At 40.1% G+C, this 22,043-nt stretch overlaps 1 protein-coding gene and 1 pseudogene across 1 annotated transcript; both read right to left on the bottom strand.

The window, feature by feature from the left end:
• Window positions 1–71: 71 nt before the first annotated feature.
• LOC129895617 (putative ETHYLENE INSENSITIVE 3-like 4 protein) lies at window positions 72–1,988 on the bottom strand (annotated as a pseudogene).
• Window positions 1,989–20,050: 18,062 nt separating this feature from the next.
• LOC129896982 (pentatricopeptide repeat-containing protein At1g33350) lies at window positions 20,051–21,806 on the bottom strand. Its single transcript, XM_055972991.1, has one exon. The coding sequence runs from the start codon at window positions 21,642–21,644 to the stop codon at window positions 20,142–20,144; it is 1,503 nt and encodes a 500-aa protein (XP_055828966.1). The 5' UTR covers window positions 21,645–21,806; the 3' UTR covers window positions 20,051–20,141.
• Between the last annotated feature and the right edge of the window lie 237 nt (window positions 21,807–22,043).

Genomic DNA, 22,043 nt, shown 5'->3' with positions numbered 1-22,043 from the left:
ATATAATTACGTGAATGACGTATGTTGTGTTGGGCTGTAAAGAGTTCCCATAAACAATCCAATGCAGACTCCTTTTTAATGGTCAGCGAAACTAGTACTAGAATTTATTATTTTATGTCTCTGTTTTATTTTTGTGTTCACTACTCAATTTCTAAAAGAAGAAATGCAGTCAACATGTTTTGTCTTTCTAGCAACACTCTTATTAATGGACTGCTCAATCTATATTCCTACTAAAATTGCCAAATAGAAGTCACATCCTCTTGATTTAGAACAGCTTCTGATTGAGTGCTATCTATGTTCATGCTTCCATAAGTGCCCGGATCAGAGAGAAGCTGTTCAAGGACATTTTCTTCTGAATAGTTTTCAAAATTCTTCTGAATTCCACTACAAGCAGTAAATTGTGCATGATAATTGTTGAAGCTCCTCTGGATCTCAATGTTCATCCAATCATGTAGAGAAATCTCTTCTTCTTTAGCTATCCATTCTTCATGTGGCTGCATTTGTGCGTCAACAAAGTTAAGTTGGTCTTCACATTTGATATTTTCGCCATAGGAACATCTTGTGTCTTGCTCAATTCTACTGATTTTATCCACTAACTCGAAACCCAATTCACGCTCAAAGTTGCACTTCCTCTTGTCTTTTTTTCTCGGAGCAGAGCCATGGACAAATACATTCTTGGGAACCAAACCAACATCTTCTTTGCCTTTTTCTTCTTCCTCGGATGATGAAATCTTAAGAGACTTGTCAGTTAAATCGACAAGGGCTTCTTCTTGGTTAACCAATTTAGACCAAGTGGCTGTTTCTTTGGCTGTCATCTTATTTTGCAAGCTCCTGGACTGTGTCACCAACCTCCTCATTCTATCTAAATTGGGAGTCATATTCTTGATGATTGCAGCCAAAACAGTTACCTTCCAAGCCTTCTTGAGATCATGTGGCTTCCTGTAAGGTGGTGGACCTTGTTCTTGGGCTAATCCCTGATCACCCCACCAGAGGTCCTTCCCTGTTGGCAACCAAGGTGGGGCTAATCCTCTTTCTAAAGGGAAAATCCTTTGTGGAGGGTCACAATGTTGCATGAGGGTAGAAACGAGTGTGTGCTTAAAGAACCATCTCTCAAATCTTCTAAGAGATGAATATGGGAGGAAGTATCCAAGATGATGCTGTCCTCTACTAATTTGGGCAAGAAATCAGCAATGGCAGCAGGGGCACTCTGTTCAAATCTCACCTTCTCCCTCCACCATTCTCTTAAGCTATCCGATGATCCACTAACCGGTTTCCCCTTCTCAGGCACTATTCCGTAAACAAAGCCTTGACCTTGGCAAACCTCCGTGATCTTAACCATGTACTTGAGAATTGAATCTTGAGTTCTTGACGTCTTTTTGCGGTGACATTGTTCTTCTTGCTTAGCTTCTGTTTCATGTACTGGATCCTTACATGAGCTTTCTCGCTTATCTTTGAGCCTCTGAAATTTCATCCAGTCCTTCCACATCCGTTTCTTGAGATCATTGTAGCTGATATTTTCTTCATCATCTCCAAGTTCTAACAACTCTCTCATAGGATCACTCAAAGGCTCAACAATTTCATGAAATAACACCATGATTAAGTTTAAGTAAAATACAAATGGAAACGAAGAAGAGATTTAAATGCTACAAGTGGTCAAAGTGAACCCAAGAGTTTGAATTAGGACTATATAGTAAGTGGTCTCTTTTCACTTGAGATTATCAAATGAAAGAAATGCATATAATGTGGTTTATTAATGATATATGCTGAGGATAATGAATTTATCAATTTATAGTGGTGAAGTATGGCGGTGAAAAGGTTCCAGAGGGGACAGAAGGTGGCTCTTCAAAGAGATGAAGGGAAATTTTGGAGGTACAAGCATGATGTATGGCTGAGGGAAGAAGGCTGCAAAAATAGCTATTGGTGTCACATGCAAACTGGTGCAGTGATGCAACAAGAAGGAGAGCTATGTCATATTCACCTAGCATGAATGCCAGACACATGGTTTTGAAACTGTTGGGTTTAATTGATAGGTTGAATGAGAAATTGAGGGAAAAAGAAGTGGAGAGGAAATGATATGTTCTCTCTTATTTTATTAAATAAGCTTTGGTCCCACATAGGTGGTGGAAATGAAAAATCTCCTATTTAAAAATAGAAGCACTCCTTCATGTTGCTAAAGGGTCAAGAAGAGGGTCTCCCCTCGCGCCGTCGTCGTCGTCGCTCGGCTTCTGCTTCGGCTTAGGCTTAGGCTTAGGCTTCGGCTTCGGATTTGGTCAATTGATTTGATTGACCAAATTTTCTTTAAATTTTAATTAATTAATATTATTTATTTAATTAATTAATTAAGTGAAAAAAAAATCCTGACCCGCGACCCGTTTTTTCCCGGATTAATTTAAAATTTCCCTCTGTTTTTTCCAACGGATTTTTGAATGGTTGCAACCTTGTCCGAAAAGTTGCAAACCTTCTCAACAGGTATAAACAGTCTATATATATCTGTAAATCTTCAGAATGTTCCATACGAAATTCTGAACATACCCTCTTCTTCTTCTTCTTTCTGCACTTCCTAAAATCGTGTGATATACATCCTTCAAGTGGTTCGCTGTCATCAAAGATTTGCAGTACCTCTACTTTGGTGAGTAATCGTTCTATCCTGGGAGGAAAGATTCCAAAAACCTCGGGTACTTTGAGGGGAATAATTTCCTTAAGGACACACTGTGCATTCAGTGGGCTCGATTCTGTTTCTGCATTAATATTTTCAGAGTCTGTTTTTATTATTTTCAGAAGTTTCTGTTACTGTTTAATATTTTCCAATACAGTTTACTAACAATCTTAAGGAAATTATCGTTATTTTGTTTTTTGATTAAACTGTATTATACTTTTGGAGACTAAAACCTGTGTGGTTTTCTACTCCGTATGAAATAAATATTCTGACTTGAAGAGTATAAAAACTTCGTTGGAATATTAAAGTTCATACTTGTACAACGATTTGAAGAGTATAAAAACTTCATCGTTGTTTTTTTGTAAAAGGTCTGATATTCTGAAATATTAAGACAATTTGTCTATTTTGACAGTGAAAGAAAATGACAAGTGATACTGCTACTACTTCTGCGACTGTTGCTGCAACAAGCCGCACTTCTGTGCCACCGGCAGAAAAACCAGGAAAAATTTCTGGAGCCAATTTCAAAGGATGGCAGCAAAGGGTGTTCTTTTGGCTTACCACTCTTGGTATGCAGAAGTTCACCAATGAAGACCCTCCTGTGCCCGCTGCTGATATGCCGGCCAATGAAAAGTTTATGATTACTGAGGCATGGACACAGGCAGATTTTCTATGCAAGGGTTATATCCTAAGTGCTTTGGATGATGATTTGTATAATGTCTACATTGCTATAAAAACTTCTAAAGAATTGTGGGATGCACTTGAGAAGAAGTACAAGACTGAAGACGCATGTTTGAAAAAGTTTGTGGTTGCTAAGTTCCTAGACTATAAAATGATAGATGGCAGGACTGTTGGAACCCAGGTTCAAGAACTGCAACTTATTTTTCATGACCTTATTGCTGAAGGCATGGTAGTTAATGAAGCATTTCAAGTGGCTGCGATGATAGAAAAGTTACCTCCTTCGTGGAGAGATTTCAAAAATTATCTAAAGCACAAGCGTAAGGAAATGAAGTTGGAAGATCTTGTGATTCGTCTCAAGATTGAGGAAGATAACAAAACAGCAGAAAAGAAGTTGCGTGGAAATTCAACAATTATGGGAGCGAACATCGTTAAAGATGCTGCTCCAAAGAATAAGAAAAGGAAGCAACCTTTTGGAAAGAATCAGGAGCAGAACAAGAAAAAGTTCAAGGGCAATTGTTATAATTGTGGGAAAGTTGGACACAAAGCTCCAGATTGTCGTCTTCCGAAAAAGGACAAGAGAAAGGGACAAGCCAATATGGTGGAAAATAAAGAAGCTATTGATGATCTGTGTGCAATGCTATCAGAATGCAACTTAGTAGGTAATTCCAAAGAATGGTGGCTTGATTCAGGAGCTACTTCGCATGTGTGTGCAGTCCGAGAAGCCTTCTCTACTTATTCCCCTGCAGCACCTGATGCGACGATCTATATGGGAAATTCTGCAACTGCAAAGATTGAAGGATATGGGAGAGTATTTCTGAAAATGACATCCGGCAAGGTGGTGACGCTGAACAAAGTGTATCATGTTCCAGAAATGCGAAAGAATTTGGTGTCTGCCGGCCTTCTTATCAAGAATGGATTCAAGTGTGTTCTAGTTTCAGACAAAGTAGTTGTCAGTAAGAATGAAATGTATCTAGGAAAAGGCTACCTCACTGAGGGTCTTTTCAAACTAAATGTAATGGTTGTTGATGATAATAAAGTTCAAGCTTCTTCTTACTTACTTGAGTCAAATAATTTATGGCATTCACGTTTAGGACATGTCAATCATAAAACCTTGCGAAAACTGATTAATTTAAATATATTGCCTAACTTTGATTGCAATAAATCAAAATGTCAAGTATGTGTTGAATCTAAGTATGCTAAGCATCCTTATAAATCTATTGAAAGGAATTCTAGTCCATTAGAATTGATTCACACAGACATTTGTGATATGAAGTCTACACCAACTCGTGGTGGAAAGAAATATTTTATAACTTTTATTGACGATTGCACTCGATATTGTTATGTATATTTGCTTAATAGTAAGGATGAAGCAATTGATGCATTTAAGCAATACAAGAACGAAGTAGAAAATCAATTGAATAAAAAGATAAAAATGATTAGAAGTGATAGGGTGGAGAATACGAATCTCCTTTTGAAAAGATATGTTTAGAATATGGAATTATTCATCAAACTACTGCCCCCTACACACCTCAATCAAATGGAGTTGCGGAAAGGAAAAACCGAATATTAAAAGAAATGATGAATGCTTTATTGATAAGTTCTGGTTTACCGCAGAACTTGTGGGGGGAAGCTATCCTTACAGCTAATCGAATACTCAACAGAGTACCCCACAGCAAAACACAAACTATTCCATATGAACTATGGAAAGGAAGAAAACCCAACTTGAAATATTTCAAAGTGTGGGGGTGTTTAGCAAAGGTCCAAGTTCATTTGCCCAAAAGGGTAAAAATTGGACCAAAGACCGTGGATTGTGTTTTTATTGGCTATGCTACAAACAGCAAAGCTTGTCGATTTTTGGTTCACAGATCGGACAATCCTGAAATTAATGTTAATACGGTAATTGAATCAGATAATGCTGAATTTTTTGAAAATATTTATCCATATAAAACTAAAAGTGAATCCTCAAGTAAAAGATCTAAACGACCAAGAGAAGTTCAAGAGGGAAGTAAACCAATCGAAGAGGATCCAAGGCGTAGCAAACGTCAAAAGATATCTACTTCCTTTGGACCAGATTTTGTGACATTCTTGCTTGAAAATGAGCCTCAAACATTTAAAGCTGCAATGTCTTCTTCTGATTCAGCATTTTGGAAAGAGGCAATCAATAGTGAGATTCAATCAATTTTGAATAACCATACATGGGAATTGGTTGATCTTCCTCCTAGAAATAAACCTTTAGGATCAAAATGGATATTTAAAAGGAAAATGAAAGTTGATGGCACTATTGATAAATATAAGGCAAGACTTGTGGTCAAAGGTTATAGACAAAAAGAAGGTCTTGATTACTTTGACACATACTCGCCGGTAACAAGAATAACATCTATTCGGGTGTTAGTGGCACTTGCAGCTGTATATGGTCTTGAAATTCATCAAATGGATGTTAAGACGGCTTTCTTAAATGGAGAATTGGAGGAAGAAATTTATATGGAACAACCTGAGGGTTTCGTAGTTCCAGGTAAAGAAAGGAAAGTGTGAAAACTTGTTAAGTCACTTTATGGACTTAAACAAGCACCTAAACAATGGCATGCAAAATTTGACCAAACAATGTTGGCAAATGGATTTAAGATTAATGAGTGTGACAAATGTGTTTACATTAAAAATACTCCAAATCATGAAGTCATTGTTTGTTTATATGTTGATGACATGTTGATAATGAGTAAAGACATTGCCAATGTAAATGCTACGAAGCGTATGCTTGCTAGCAAATTTGACATGAAAGACTTAGGGGTTGCTGACTTAATCTTAGGAATTAGGATCCATAAAACTCCATAAGGTCTAGCATTATCACAGTCACATTATATTGAAAATATACTTGATAAGTTTAAATATTTAAATTTCAATATTGCAAAAACTCCAATTGATGTAAGTTTTGCACTTCAAAAGAATGAAGGTAAAAGTGACTCACAATTGGACTATGCACGAGTTTTGGGAAGTTTGATGTATATTATGAATTGTACACGACCAGATATAGCATGTGCTATTAGCAAGTTGAGTCGATTCACGAATAATCCTAATCAAACTCATTGGATGGCAATGAAACGAGTCTTGGGGTATTTGAAACATACCCAAAATTATGCTTTGCATTATAATAAATATCCCGCAGTAATTGAGGGATATAGTGATGCAAACTGGATCACCGGATCATCTGAAGTTAAATCCACAAGTGGATATGTTTTCACCGTTGGTGGAGGAGCAGTGTCTTGGAAATCATCAAAACAGACATGCATTGCCCGCTCTACAATGGAGTCTGAATTTATAGCTTTAGACAAGGGTGGTGAAGAAGCTGAATGGCTTCGAAATTTTTTGGAAGATATTCCATTTTGGCCCAAACCTTTGACACCCATATGTATACATTGTGATAGCCAAACGACAATAGGAAGGGCAGGAAATGTTATGTATAATGGAAAATCGCGTCACATTCGACGGCGACACAATACTGTTAGACAACTACTCTCTAGTGGTGTTATCACTATTGACTACGTAAAGTCAAGAGATAATATATCGGATCCACTAACAAAAGGCTTATCTAGAGAGGCTGTTGAAAGATCATCGAGGGGAATGGGGTTAAGGCCTAGGACAAGTCAACATGGCGGTAACTCTACCTAGTAGACTGGAGATCCCAAGAACTAGGTTCAAAGAGATCAAACAAAGTTATGATTGACGGTTCAACATTGTCAAATAACTCAACCCATTCTCGTGATGATGACAATGTTCAGAAACAAAGGATAAAACCTTAAGGCTTTTAATGAGTTAATAAAGCTTTAAAGGTTTTTTAATGATTATCTAAATCTGACGGAAAATAACTAGATAGTGTGTCTATAGGACTACACGTTTAGAAATCACCTATGTGAATGTGAAGTATAAGCCGCTTCAAGGGGAATGACAGTAAAGGCCCATTCTCTATGCATTCACGAAACCAGGCGGTGTTCATGGCTGAAATGAACACAACCGTGAGAACCATAGATTGTTGATGATTGATTGTGTGACTTATGTTGTCTAGTTATACAACAAAGTTCGACGGTTCAAAGATATCGCATCTACCGATTGATCGAGTATATCCTATATAAGTTCACTATGGAAAGTTCAAAGGGAAACCTACTTATCCAGATGCAATTAATCTTCGCTTGTATATCACACACTTATCCGTGCATTCCTTTATCTTGTAGACATTCCCCATTCATGTGGGGGATTGTTGGGTTTAATTGATAGGTTGAATGGGAAATTGAGGGAAAAAGAAGTGGAGAGGAAATGATATGTTCTCTCTTATTTTATTAAATAAGCTTTGGTCCCACATAGGTGGTGGAAATGAAAAGTCTCCTATTTAAAAATAGAAGCACTCTTTCATGTTGCTAAAGGGTCAAGAAGAGGGTCTCCCCTCGCGCCGTCGTCGTCGTCGCTCGCTCGGCTCGGCTCGGCTTCGGCTTCGGCTACGGCTACGGCTATGGCTTCGGCTTCGGCTTCGGCTTCGGCTTTGGATTTGGATTTGGATTTGGATTTGGATTTGGATTTGGATTTGGTCAATTGATATGATTGATTGATAATCTTTTTGGACAAAATTTTCTTTAAATTTTAATTAATTAATATTATTTATTTAATCAATTAATTAAGTGAAAAAAAAAATCCTGACCCGCGACCCGCGACCCATTTTTTCCCGGATTAATTTAAAATTTCCCTCCGTTTTTTCCAACAGATTTTTGAATGGTTGCAACCTTGTCCGAAAAGTTGCAAACCTTCTCAACAGGCAAACCTTTTCCCAACAGGTGCCTTTTCTGAAAAGGTATAAACAGTCTATATATATCTGTAAATCTTCAGAATGTTCCATACAAAATTCTGAACATACCCTCTTCTTCTTCTTCTTTCTGCACTTCCTAAAATCGTGTGATATACATCCTTCAAGTGGTTCGCTGTCATCAAAGATTTGCAGTACCTCTACTTTGGTGAGTAATCGTTCTATCCTGGGAGGAAAGATTCCAAAAACCTCGGGTACTTTGAGGGGAATAATTTCCTTAAGGACACACTGTGCATTCAGTGGGCTCGATTCTGTTTCTGCATTAATATTTTCAGATTCTGTTTTTATTATTTTCAGAAGTTTCTGTTACTGTTTAATATTTTCCAATACAGTTTACTAACAGAAACTAAATGAGAAAAGAAAAGAGAAACATACAACCTAAGTCATCTTAAAATACATAAAACATTAATATTTTCAAGCTTTTATATAATTATAAGGTGTCACTTCGGGATTGTTTGGTTAGAAGGATTAGAAAAGAAATAATGAGTACACATAATCTGGATTATACAGGGAGTTAAAAGAGAAATATGCAGCTTCAGTAATAATTATGAATATGAAGCTATAGAGCGTGAATTCAATACGAAAGTTTCCTCTCAAATCTCCGGACTAGGAAAAAAGTTGCCTGCACCAGTATGGAACAAGTTAGAACTTGTCAAATTGAAATTCAATTCAAAAGAAGAGAGTAGTATATTAGAGTGTTGGAAAGAAGTACTCATTGATAAATACAACACTGTGTCATGATCCAAATTTGAAGAATCGCGACTGGCATAACAGCGGAGGGAACCCAGACTTACAACTGATTCTCATAATCAGTCAGTTATTAATACCAACTCCTTAGCAACTCTGCTGTAGAAAACCTTTTTTTTTCTTTTGTAGGGGGTGGGAGGTGAGCAGTATAATACCACAAGCATTAGTTCTCCCCAGAAAGGAGGTGATCCAGCTGCACCATCCAATACGGCTACCATTTTACAACCATACAAGTTCTCCATCTCCTGTGCAGAAGTTAAAACTGTTGTTGAATTTCAGGTGATAAAAGAGTGTATTCTCCTTTCCCTTGCACCTCATGTGGAGAATACATTAGCAAATAAACACTTGTGCCTTTTATGTGAAATATATGGAGATAAAAGTGGACTCCTATTGTAACATCCCTAAAAAAATTTCCAAAAATTCGGACCCTTCTTATGTTCGGGAGAGGTCGAACCCGAGTATCTTGAAGTATATTCGTGAGTTAAGATAAGTCTCTGAGGGACTGAGCAGTGTTAGAGGTGATGTGGGGTCACCAAGGACCCCTAGGACCGAGCTAAGTCCAAAAGATCCGTCGCGGCTAAGTTTTAGGATGAATTCGAATAAGGGGTCGACTTCTAACGACCCTATCTTTTGAAAGACAATAATCTAGTTGGCCCATGACCCATCAAAATAAAGGTCGTCGAGTCTTTTTTCCAACGCCACCAGGAATGTAACTTTTGGAGTTCGGAGTCAAAAGATATAGCGATCCTAAGATGAACTAGCACAACAGAGATTTTCAGGCCTGGGTTGCAATTGCTGAAAAACTGGGCTTGGCACCGCAGTGGCGCGACGCGCCACTATCACGCCAGAAACATGCCTCAGTAGTTTGGGCTCTGGCACGGCGCGCCACTAAAGAGTGTGCAGGGTTTTCAAGCCAAATTCCAGAACCCAGAACCTTTGGCCTTGGCGCTATAAGGGCGCGACGCGCCACTATCGCGCCAGAAACATGCCTCAGTAGTTTGGGCTCTGGCGCGGCGCGCCACTAAAAGTTGTGCAGGTTTTTAGGTGTAATTGGCCTTGGCGCTGTAAGGGCGCGACGCGCCACTATCGTGCCAAGGGCGTTTTGGCCTATTTTTTAGCATTTTGGAGGAAGGGTAATTTAGGAATTGTCCCAAATTATATATACACAAGCCTTGAACATTTTTGGACCATTTTTTTCAGCCCTCACTCTCTCTCTAAAAGCCCTAGAAATCTCTCTCTCTCTCTCTCTCTATTCTTCATCTTATCCATTTCCAACAAGAAGAGTTCCAAGAACTTTAAGATTTGAGTCCTCCATTGAAGACCCAACAACAAGGTTTCTTCAAGAGTCTATTCTAAGGTATGTAAGGTTATCCAAAACATGGGCTAAGTCCACCCATGTGCCCTACTCTTGCTTTGAGGTTAGATGTCCATGAAAAATGGAGTTTCTTGGTATGGTTCATGTTTGAATGAGTTTTGTCCCCTATTTATTTAATGCTATATATGTTGATGTTGTTGAGCTAAGAAATTCCTAAAACCTTCATGTTAGTATGAGTTGATGGAGATGACTTGTTATTATGTTTTGTTGATCTCTTTAGCCAAGTGATTATGTTGCTTAAGTCATTTTCCTTAAATGTGTTGTTCTACTTGAATTGTTGAGCTAAAGTCATAGAGTTGTCATGAGTCTTGAGGAGATGTCATAAATGCTTACCTAAATGAGGCTTGATTGAGTTAATTAGAGGATAGAATTGATGAGTGGACAAGGTCTTAAATGAGACTTGCCATTATGACTTAAATTGAGTTAAGAATGAGGATAGAGTTGATAAGTGGGAAATGTTCCACATGAAACTAGCCGTGAGGGCTTGTTTGAGATGATTGGAGGGAGTCTTATGAGCATAGAGTCATGGGAGGAGTATCGAGCACCGAAGCGGGTAAGAGTATAGTCCATACTCGAACCCAAGAAACTACGCCGCCAACGTAGGTAGGGATGGAACCGTTAAAGTTGGATGCTTCCCATGAGATCGAACTATTAAAGTCAGATGTTTCTCATTTTATTGTCCTGAAATGATAGGACTTGACTAATCGATGGTATCCATGATTAGGGAGGCGTTAATGCCCTGGCAAGGTATGGACGAACGTGGCAACAACATCTGATTGTTGTACTATCACCGGCTCATAGGTGATGGTTGTCGGTTAAGAGAAACTCCCATTTAGGCTTTGATAGTGCTCCGTGTAAGTTGAGTTAAGTGGCTTATGAGTTAGTCCTGTCTAAACTATTTTTGTTGGGCTTAGGACATTTGATTGAGTTATCATGTATATATGTATGAGTTGAGATCCTGAGTTGATATTGATGTTTTCTTAATGTGGTTTCATCCGGCCATTTTACATACTCGTATATTCCATGTACTGACGTCATTTGGCCTGCATCGTTTCATGATGCAGAGACAGGTACCAGAGATCATCAACCAGCGCTCCGTTAATTATCCACGCACTTCCAACTACGTGGTGAGTCCTCCTAGCTTCCGGAGGATCTTGAGCTCCCTGTACAGCTTGATGGTGTCTCTTTATTTTGATTGTTATAGCCATGGGCTTGTCATTGGCACCTTCTAAACTTTGATAGAGGCTTCATAGACTAGAGTGTGGGGAGTTTGGATTGTTATTTTGAGGAGTCCTATTATATTTATTTTGTTGAGTTAAACATGTTTGGCCTTCGCCCCCCCCCCCCCATATTTTATATAGCATGTTATAATTGAGACTTTTTTTGAGCGTATATGACTGAATGACGGAATGATTGAGTTAGGTGGTTCGCTTGAAGGTCAAGAATGGCTTTCAAGTGCTGGTCACGTCTAGGGTACTCTCCCGGGGCGTGATAAACATGGTATCAGAGCCTAGAGTTCAAGTGTCCTAGGGAGTCTATGAAGCCGTGTTTAGTAGAGTCTTGCTTATGGGTGTAATGTTCACCACACTTATAATCAGGAGGCTATAAGACATTAGGAATTATTTCACTTCTTTCATACTCTGAATTCGTGCGATAGAGTTAAACTCTATAAAAATCCTTTCTAATTCGTGCATTTGTACGTTACAGATAATGCCTCCTAAACATATGGCTAGCCAAAGAAACATTGACAACGCCGAGATGCCTCAATCAGAGGTATGCCCAGCAAGGGCTAGAGGCCGACCTGCGAGATATGTGGAGACACCTCAAGTGCCTGTTACTCCACCTGCGCCCACATCAGAGGCAGAATTTCGAGGGGCGATTGCCATGCTCACTCAATTAATGGCTGCCTGGAATGGTAACCAGAGTTCGCCGACTCTCAGCTCTAGTTCCCAAGAGCCATCTGCTGCCACTAGAATTATTGACTTTCTGAGGATGAATCTGCCTGCATTCACGGGTTCTAAGGTTGATGAAGACCCCCAAAACGTTATTAATGAGATGTGGAAAATCTTGAAAGCTATGCATGCTACGGATGTTGAGGGGGTTGAGTTGGTGTCTTATCAACTAAAGGATGTGGCCAACATCTGGTATAACCAATGGGAGCAGGGCAGGGGTGAGGATGTTGAACCTTCTATGTGGATGAATTTAAAGGAGCTTTTCTTGGCCACTTATTTCCTTGAGACTGAGGGAAGCGAAGATGGAGGAGTTTGTGAATCTGAAGCAGGAAGGCATGATAGTTAAGGAGTATGGCATGAAGTTTATCCATCTATCCAGGTATGCTCCAGAAATGATCCCAGATATGAGGTCAAAGATGAGGAAGTTCGTCTCTCGATTAGGGAGGCACGTGAAGAAAGAGTGCAAAGCAGCATTGTTGATCTCGGATATGGATATTTCCATATTAATGGTGTATGCTCAACAGGTGGAGGAGGAGAAGAGAAAAGACAAAGAAGAGCACCTGAGCAAGAAGGTAAAATCAGCAGGCCATGAGGGTGAAACGAGGCAAAGCAAGGGCAATAGGTCCTTCTTCCAGAGGAGTCCTTCCAACTATGCCTCATCTACCGCTAGTGCACTTATGCCGCAGAACAGGTATGATCGGCAGGGTCAGAGTCGCCAGAATTTCAGACCCCAGAGTTCTCAATCCCAGGCCAGTGTAAGTCAAGGTGCGAGAGGGAACCCACCATACAGTAAGTGTGGTAGGCTCCACTTGGGAGAATATAGAGCGGGAATGGTTAGTTGTTATAAATGCGGCCAAATGGGCCATTTTCAGAGGGAGTGTCTAACAGGGGGAAATAGAGTCCAGCATTCTGCCACCGCACCGCCAGCTAGAGGTAATCAGAGGGGCACTACTTTAGGCACCAGCGGAGGTACAAACCGTTTATATGCCATGGGTAGTCGCCAAGATCAAGAGGACTCTCCAAACGTCGTGACGGGTATGATTCGAGTTTCTTCTCTTGATTGCTATGTTTCGATGTATCTGGGTGCACCCTACATTTTGTGAATCCTTACGTGGCTAGTAAGTTTAATAAAATTCCCGAATGCCTTCTTGAGCCTTTCAGTGTAGCTACTCCGGTCGGTGATTCTGTCTTAGCTGAGAGAGTCTATAGAGATTGCACTGTGTCAATTCATCACAGGGATACCTTGGCTGACTTGGTTGAGTTGGACATGGTTGATTTCGATGTGATCCTTGGCATGGACTAGCTTTATGTCTGTTATGCCTCTATTGATTGTAGAACTCAGGTTGTCAAGTTCAAATTCCAGAACGAAGCTGTCATAGAGTGGAGGGGTAGTCCTGTTATGCCTAAGGGTAAGTTTATTTCTTACCTTAGGGCCCGGAAGCTAATCTCAAAAGGGTGTATCTATCATATTGTCCGAGTGAAGGATGACAATATTGAGTCTCTATCCCTTGAGTCGGTTTCGATTGTCAACGAGTTTCCGGATGTCTTTCCTGAAAATCTGCCTAGAGTCCCTCCTATAGGGAGATTGACTTTGGGATCGATATTCTTCCTGATACCCAGCCTATCTCAATTGCTCCATATATAATGGCCCCAGCTGAGTTGAGAGAGTTGAAAGAGCAGTTGAAGGACTTATTAGATATGGGATTTATTAGGTCGAGTGTCTCACCATGGGGAGCTCCGATCCTATTTGTTTGAAAGAAAAATAGGTCTCTTATAATGTGTATTGACTACAGGCTGCTGAATAAGGTCACCGTAAAGAACAAATACCCTCTCCCCAGAATAGATGATTTATTTGATCAACTTCAGGGTGCCACATATTTCTCAAAGATAGACTTGAGATCCGGCTACCATCAGTTGAAGGTGAGGGAATGTGATATTCCGAAGACTGCTTTTCAGACTCGTTATGGCCACTTTGAATTTTGGGTCATGTCCTTTGGGTTGACAAATGCCCCCGCAGCTTTTATAGATCTCATGAACCGAGTGTTTAAACCATATCTTGATATGTTTGTGATTGTATTCATAGATGATATTTTGGTCTACTCCAAGAATGAAGAAGAGCACGCCTATCATCTTAGAGTCGTTTTACAAACTTTGAGAGACCAGGTAGTGTATGCAAAGTTCTCTAAATGTGAATTTTGGCTTGCATCAGTGGCCTTCCTAGGCCACATTGTATCTGGAGATGGAATTCAGGTTGACTCCTAGAAGGTTGAAGCTGTGAAGAATTGGCCCAGACCCACATCCCCGACAGAGATAAGAAGCTTCTTGGGTTTGGCTGGCTATTATCGAAGGTTTGTAGAGGGATTCTCATCCATATCATCACCATTGACTAAGCTAACCCAATAGAAGGCTAAGTTCCAATGGTCCGATGCTTGCGAGGAGAGTTTCCAGAAATTGAAGACCAAGCTAACCACTGCTCCTGTCCTGACTCTGCCCGATGGAACAGAGGGCTTTGTGATCTATTGTGATGCATCTAGAATAGGGTTGGGCTATGTACTGATGCAGAGGGGAAAGGTGATAGCCTATGCTTCAAGGCACCTTAAGGTTCATGAGAGGAACTACCCAACTCATGACCTTGAGCTGGCAGCCGTGGTGTTTGCATATAAACTTTGGCGCCACTACTTGTATGGAGTGCATGTTTACGTATTCACTGATCACAAGAGCCTACAATACGTCTTTAGCCAGAGGGATCTCAACCTGAGGCAAAGGAGATGGCTTGAGATACTCAAGGACTACGACATGAGCATCCTCTACCATCCAAGTAAAGCTAATGTTGTTGCTGATGCTCTTAGCAGGTTGTCTATGGGTAGCACTGCCCACGTGGAGGAAAGAAGGAGAGTTTTGGCGAAGGAGGTACATAGATTAGCTCGATTGGGAGTTCGACTCGAAGAGAACAATGAAGGTAGAGTAAACATTGGAGATGGGGCTACATTCTCACTTGTAGCAGAGGTAAAGGAGAAACAAGATCAGGATCCCATCCTTCTCCGGTTGAAGGAAGTTGTTCACAAACAAGAGGTTATGGTTTTTTACCAAAAAGGGAGATGGTGTGTTGAGGTACCAAAATAGATTGTGTGTGCCAGATGTCGATGATGTTCGAGAGAGGATTATGGCCGAAGCGCATAGTTCTAGATAATCTATTCATCCGGGCTCTACAAAAATGTACCATGACTTGAGGGAAATCTATTGGTGGAGTAGAATGAAGAGAGATATTGCGGAATTCGTATCCAAGTGCCCGAATTGTCAACAGGTGAAGGTTGAGCATCAAAGGCCATGTGGTTTAGCTCAAAATATAGAAATTCCAGAATGGAAGTGGGAAATGATCAACATGGACTTTATTACAGGCTTGCCGAGGTCCCGAAAGCAACATGATTCCATCTAGGTGATTGTGGATAGGATGACGAAATCAGCTCACTTCTTGGCGGTTAAGACTACTGACACCGCAGAGGATTATGCAAAGTTGTACATACAGGAAATCGTCAGATTGGATAGGGTTCCCTTGTCTATCATCTCAGATAGAGGAGCACAATTAACTTCCCAATATTGGAAATCCTTTCAGAGGGGACTGGGTTCAAAGGTGAACTTGAGTACGGCTTTCCACCCCCAGACAGATGGCCAAGCAGAACGCACCATTCAGACGTTGGAAGATATGTTGAGGGCATGTGCGCTTGACTTCAAGGGAAATTGGGATGATCACTTACCTCTTATAGAGTTTGCATATAATAATAGCTATTATGCAAGTATTTTAATGGCTCCTTATGAAGCTTTGTATGGGAGGATGTGTAGATCACCAATTGAATGGTTTGAGGTTGGAGAAGTCAAATTGATTGGTCCTGACTTTGTTCACCAAGCCATGGAGAAGGTGAGAGTTATTCAAGATAGGCTAAAGGCAACCCAAAGCTGCCAAAAATCTTACACCGATGTGAGGAGAAGAGACTTGGAGTTTGAGGTGGGTGATTAGGTATACTTGAAATTGTCACCAATGGAAGGTGTCATAAGGTTTGGAAAGATGGGGAAGCTTAGTCCTCGATATATTGGTCCTTACCATATCTTGAGGCAGATTGGGAGTGTTGCTTATGAGTTGGAGTTGCCTTCAGAGCTAGCCTCTATTCATACGGTATTCCACGTTTCGATGTTGAAAAAGTGCTTGGGCTATCCCTCGTTGTTAGTCCTGATTGATAGCATTGGAGTTAAGGATAGCTTGTCTTATGAAGAGGTTCCGGTCCAAATTCTTGATCGCCAAATTCACAAATTGAGGAACAAAGAGGTCGCCTCAGTCAAGGTCCTGTGGAGGAATCAATTTGTTGAGGAAGCTATATGGGAAGCATAGGAAGCCATGAGATCTAAATATCCACATCTATTCATGCCTACCAATGAGAATGTTGAAGGTAATGCTCATTTCCTTGATTTGAAATCATTTGTGCATTTTGAGTCTTGATTGATAATTGATTGAGAATTTGATTGATTGAATGACTAATTTTTGATTGTGATTTGCACCCCGAGTCTTTTCTTGATTTCTCATCATTCGAGGACGAATGATCCCAAGGGGGAGATAATGTAACACCCCTCAAAATTTTTACAAAAATTCGGACCCTTCTTGTGTTCGGGAGGGGTCGAACCCGAGTATCTTGAAGTATATTCGTGAGTTAAGATGAGTCTTTGAGAGACTGAGCAGTGTTAGAGGTGATGTGGGGTCACCAAGGACCCCTAGGACCGAGCTAAGTCCAAAATATCCATCGCGGCTAAGTTTTAGGATGAGTTCGAATAAGGGGTCGACTTCTAACGACCCTATCTTTTGAAAGACAATAATCTAGTTGGCCCATGACCCATCAAAATAAAGGTCGTCGAGTCTTTTTTCCAACGCCACCAGGAATGTAACTTTCGGAGTTCGGAGTCAAAAGATATAGCGATCCTAAGATGAACTAGCACAGCAGAGATTTTCAGGCATGGATTGCAATTGCTGGAAAACTGGGCTTGGCACCGCAGTGGCGCGACGCGCCACTATCGCGCCAGAAACATGCCTCAGTAGTTTGGGCTCTGGCGCGGCGCATCACTAAAACGTGTGCAGGGTTTTCAAGCCAAATTCCAGAACCCAGAACCTTTGGCCTTGGCTCTATAAGGGCGCGACGCGCCACTATCGCGCCAAAAACATGCCTCAGTAGTTTGGGCTCTGGCGCGGCGCGCCACTAAAGGTTGTGCAGGTTTTTAGACGTAATTGGCCTTGGCGATGTAAGGGCGCGACGCGCCACTATCGCGCCAAGGGCGTTTTGGCCTATTTTTCAGAATTTTGGAGGAAGGGTAATTTGGGAATTGTCCCAAATTATATATACACAAGCCTTGAACATTTTTGGACCATTTTATTCAGCCCTCACTCTCTCTCTAAAAGCCCTAGAAATCTCTCTCTCTCTGTCTCTAATCTTCTTCTTCCCCATTTCCAACAAGAAGAGTTCCAAGAACATCAAGATTTGAGTCCTCCATTGAAGACCCAACAACAAGGTTTCTTCAAGAGCCTATTCTAAGGTATGTAAGGCTATCCAAAACATGGGCTAAGTCCACCCATGTTCCCTACTCTTGCTTTGAGGTTAGATGTCCATGAAAAATGGAGTTTCTTGGTATGGTTCATGTTTGAATGAGTTTTGTCCCCTATTTATTTAATGTTATATGTGTTGATGTTGTTGAGCTAAGAAATTCCTAAAACCTTCATGTTAGTATGAGTTGATGGAGATGACTTGTTATTATGTTTTGTTGATCTCTTTAGCCAAGTGATTATGTTGCTTAAGTCATTTTCCTTAAATGTGTTATTCTACTTGAATTGTTGAGCTAAAGTCATAGAATTGTCATGAGTCTTGAGGAGATGTCATAAATGCTTACCTAAATGAGGCTTGATTGAGTTAATTGGAGGATAGAATTGATGAGTGGACAAGGTCTTAAATAAGACTTGCCATTATGACTTAAATTGAGTTAAGAATGAGGATAGAGTTGATAAGTGGGAAATGTTCCACATGAAACTAGCCGTGAGGGCTTGTTTGAGATGATTGGAGGGAGTCTTATGAGCATAGAGTCATGGGAGGAGTATCGAGCACCGAAGCGGGTAAGAGTATAGTCCATACTCGAACCCAAGAAACTACGCCGCCAACGTAGGTAGGGATGGAACCGTTAAAGTTGGATGCTTCCCATGAGATCGAACTATTAAAGTCAGATGTTTCTCATTTTATTGTCCTGAAATGATAGGACTTGACTAATCGATGGTATCCATGATTAGGGAGGCGTTAATGCCCTGGCAAGGTATGGACGAACGTGGCAACAACATCTGATTGTTGTACTATCACCGGCTCATAGGTGATGGTTGTCGGTTAAGAGAAACTCCCATTTAGGCTTTGATAGTGCTCCGTGTAAGTTGAGTTAAGTGGCTTATGAGTTAGTCCTGTCTAAACTATTTTTGTTGGGCTTAGGACATTTGAGTGAGTTGTCATGTATAAATGTATGAGTTGAGATCCTGAGTTGATATTGATGTTTTCTTAATGTGGTTTCATCCGGCCATTTTACATACTCGTACATTCCATGTACTCACGCCATTTGGCCTGCATCGTTTCATGATGCAGAGACAGGTACCAGAGATCATCAACCAGCGCACCGTTAATCATCCACGCACTTTCAACTACGTGGTGAGTCCTCCTAGCTTTCGGAAGATCTTGAGCTCCCTATACAGCTTCATGGTGTCTCTTTATTTTGATTGTGGTAGCAATGGGCTTGTCATTGGCACCTTCTAAACTTTGATAGAGGCTTCATAGACTAGAGTGTGGGGAGTTTGGACTGTTATTTTGAGGAGTCCTATTGTATTTATTTTGTTGAGTTAAACATGTTTGGCCTTCGCCCCCCCCCCCCCCACACCCATATTTTATATAGCATGTTATAATTGAGCCTCTCTTTGAGCGTATATGACTGGATGACGGAATGATTGAGCTAGGTGGTTCGCTTGAAGGTCAGGAATGTCTTTCAAGTGCCGGTCACGTCTAGGGTACCCTCCCGGGGCGTGACACCTATTTTGTGGATAATCAGTGTGAAGAAGCTGAAGTTGATATAGAAGCTTAGATAGTTCTCATAAAGAAAAGTATTTAGACCTACATAGTTTGTAATTTCAAGGGCACCTCCTGGTTGGCATAACAATCTCATTATTAACAAAAGAAAAGATATAAAAGATTTATCCTTAAACAAGATCGGATGTAAGAACTGTCTAGCAAAGATTTAAAGAATAAAGTCTTGCTAGGATTAAATTTGCATTTCTCTAACAGACCATATAGTCTAAGTTTCCATAAAGTATATGGATTGCTGATGTTCTAAGAAACATTTCAAATTTCTAACTGAAAAAATGTTTTAAAAAATGAATAAATATGCTTCAAGTCTGAATGCAATACTGTCATACCATGTGCAGCTAAGAACAACTCTATATTTTGAATGTCTGATGCAGAAAGTGAATACCATTATCTTCAAGCTCAGAATAAACAAAGACGTAGTGAGAGTAATACAAAAGTGTTCCATCAATGATTTTCCTTAATTCTTGCTTGTTAAAGTTCCAGATTAACCATGGATGCACCATAATTAGCTAGTGCCTAGCTCATATGCCAAAGCTGCACCAGCGCAAACCGTTGATCAAGAAGCAACTGGTGTTCCAAATCAAATCAGATCATGGTTATAAGAGGGATATAGGAATGTAAATCTCTTAGGAAGATGAAAATCAGCGAGAAGGTACATGTGCTAATGCAAATGCAAATCAAACATTCCAAAATTGAGTATATCTCTTCCATTCTAGGGTGAGATTTGTCTACAGAATAACTAATGAACTTGGCTATCTAGCTCAATCCAACTGCAACCGGGAGCTTTATAAGCATTCTGCTGATTTAAGATCTTCCTTACCTTTCGAGCCTCATCCCACTTGCCCAACTCCTCATATAAATTAGCCAGCATAGAGTAATAACTACCATTGTTGGGATCAATACTAATCAATTTTTCCAGTGCATATTCTGCCAAGTCTATACGCCCATGAATTTTGCATCCATTAAGCAAGGAACCCCATATAACTGCATCTGGAGTTATGTGCATCTCCTTCACGATTTTCATAATTTCCTCAAACCTACCTGCTCGTCCGAGAAGATCAATTAAACACCCATAGTGCTCGATTTCAGGATTAATTCCATATACCCGTGTCATCAAATCAAAATAACTAAGCCCCTCTTCCACCAATCCTCCATGAGTACAGGCACTTAACAAGCCAATAAAAGTCACTGTATCAGGTTTTACATCATCTCCATGTCGCAACATATCTTTGAAAACTCCAATAGCACCTTCCCAATGGCCTTGAAGGGCCAAACAATTGATCATAGAATTCCAACATGTCAAACTGCCCCTATTAGCCTTATCAAAAAGATTTCTTGCATCTTTCAAGCTGCCACATTTTCCATACATATCAATGAGAGCATTTAAAGTAAGAGAATTCAAACGAAGATTATTTCGATATATGTACCCATGAATACATTTTCCGAGCTGAAGCATCCCAGTGTGCCCGCAAGCAGCAAGTACACATGCAAATGTAACATCATTAGGCTTATTCCCATGAATCATCCCTTCCTCAAACATCATTCTTCTTAACAGTGATATGGCCTCGCTAAATAATCCATTTTGCATACATCCTGCAATTATTGAATTCCAAGAGGGAGTGTCTCTTATATGCTGAGGTACCTCTTCAAAAAGCAAAATAGCATCCCCCATTTGCCCTACTCTAGTATATCCCGATATCATCGCAGTCCAGGAAACAACATTCTTCTCAGTAATTTCATCAAACAGCTTCCGTGCAACTCTAATATCAGATGAAAACCTTGAATAAGCATCCAAAAGAGCTGTCTGCACAACAGGATATTTCCCAAAGCCCACCTTCTCAATATGGGTATGCGCCATTTCAATCCCGTAAGGCTTTGTAACTTCAGGGAAAGACTTTAGAATAATAGGGAATACGAATTGGTTGGGCTTTGATAAGCCACTACGAACCATTTCACGGTATAACAAGAGAGATGATTTATGATCAGGAAGGGAAATGTATGCAGTTATCATCGCAGTATAAAGGTAAACATTGGGGACATTGATGTAATTGAAGATTAAGCGACCATAATTGAGTTTGGAGAGAGAGAAGGTGCACAAACGAACAAGCTTGAATGCATAAAGCTGCGTTTGTCCATGGCCAATGGTGATGAGATGGCCTTGAAGTTGCTTGAGTTGAGTAAGACTCCTGCATTTATCTAGAATAACTAGGATGGCTTGATGTAAATTTGGTCCGACCAGCATTTCCTTGTCAACAATACATTCAAATTTGGAGGTATAAATACTACTACATCCACATAGACAAGGAAAATTGAAACATTAAGCCTTTTAATTTTTTTAAATGTTACTTTGATTGGATACATGATTTTGAAGGAAAAGAAAGAAATGAAAAGAGTCATATTTGTGTTAAGAAAGGTTTAATATTGTTCAATGTTATAATATCGGTCCATATTGTTGGAAAGTAGTACACAGGGAATATATTTCAGAAACATACTTCTTACGTGAACTATAGATAAGAAATACAAATACGAGTACATATAAAGTATGTCAACAATTTAACTCAATGTCCTCTCATATTGAAAATTTAACTCAATGTCTCTCGAAGCTTAAGCAAATATCTTGAATTACATTTGACTCCAATTC

This window comes from Solanum dulcamara, chromosome 7 (genome assembly GCF_947179165.1).
Source record: "Solanum dulcamara chromosome 7, daSolDulc1.2, whole genome shotgun sequence".
NCBI lineage: Eukaryota > Viridiplantae > Streptophyta > Magnoliopsida > Solanales > Solanaceae > Solanum > Solanum dulcamara.
Note: the sequence above shows the minus strand (reverse complement) of the source record. Positions and strands in the feature narration are given on the sequence as shown.

Excerpts from the sequence above, each read along its gene's own strand:
- LOC129896982 (XM_055972991.1), bottom strand. The coding sequence starts at position 21,644 with ATGCTGGTCGGACCAAATTTACATCAAGCCATCCTAGTTATTCTAGAT.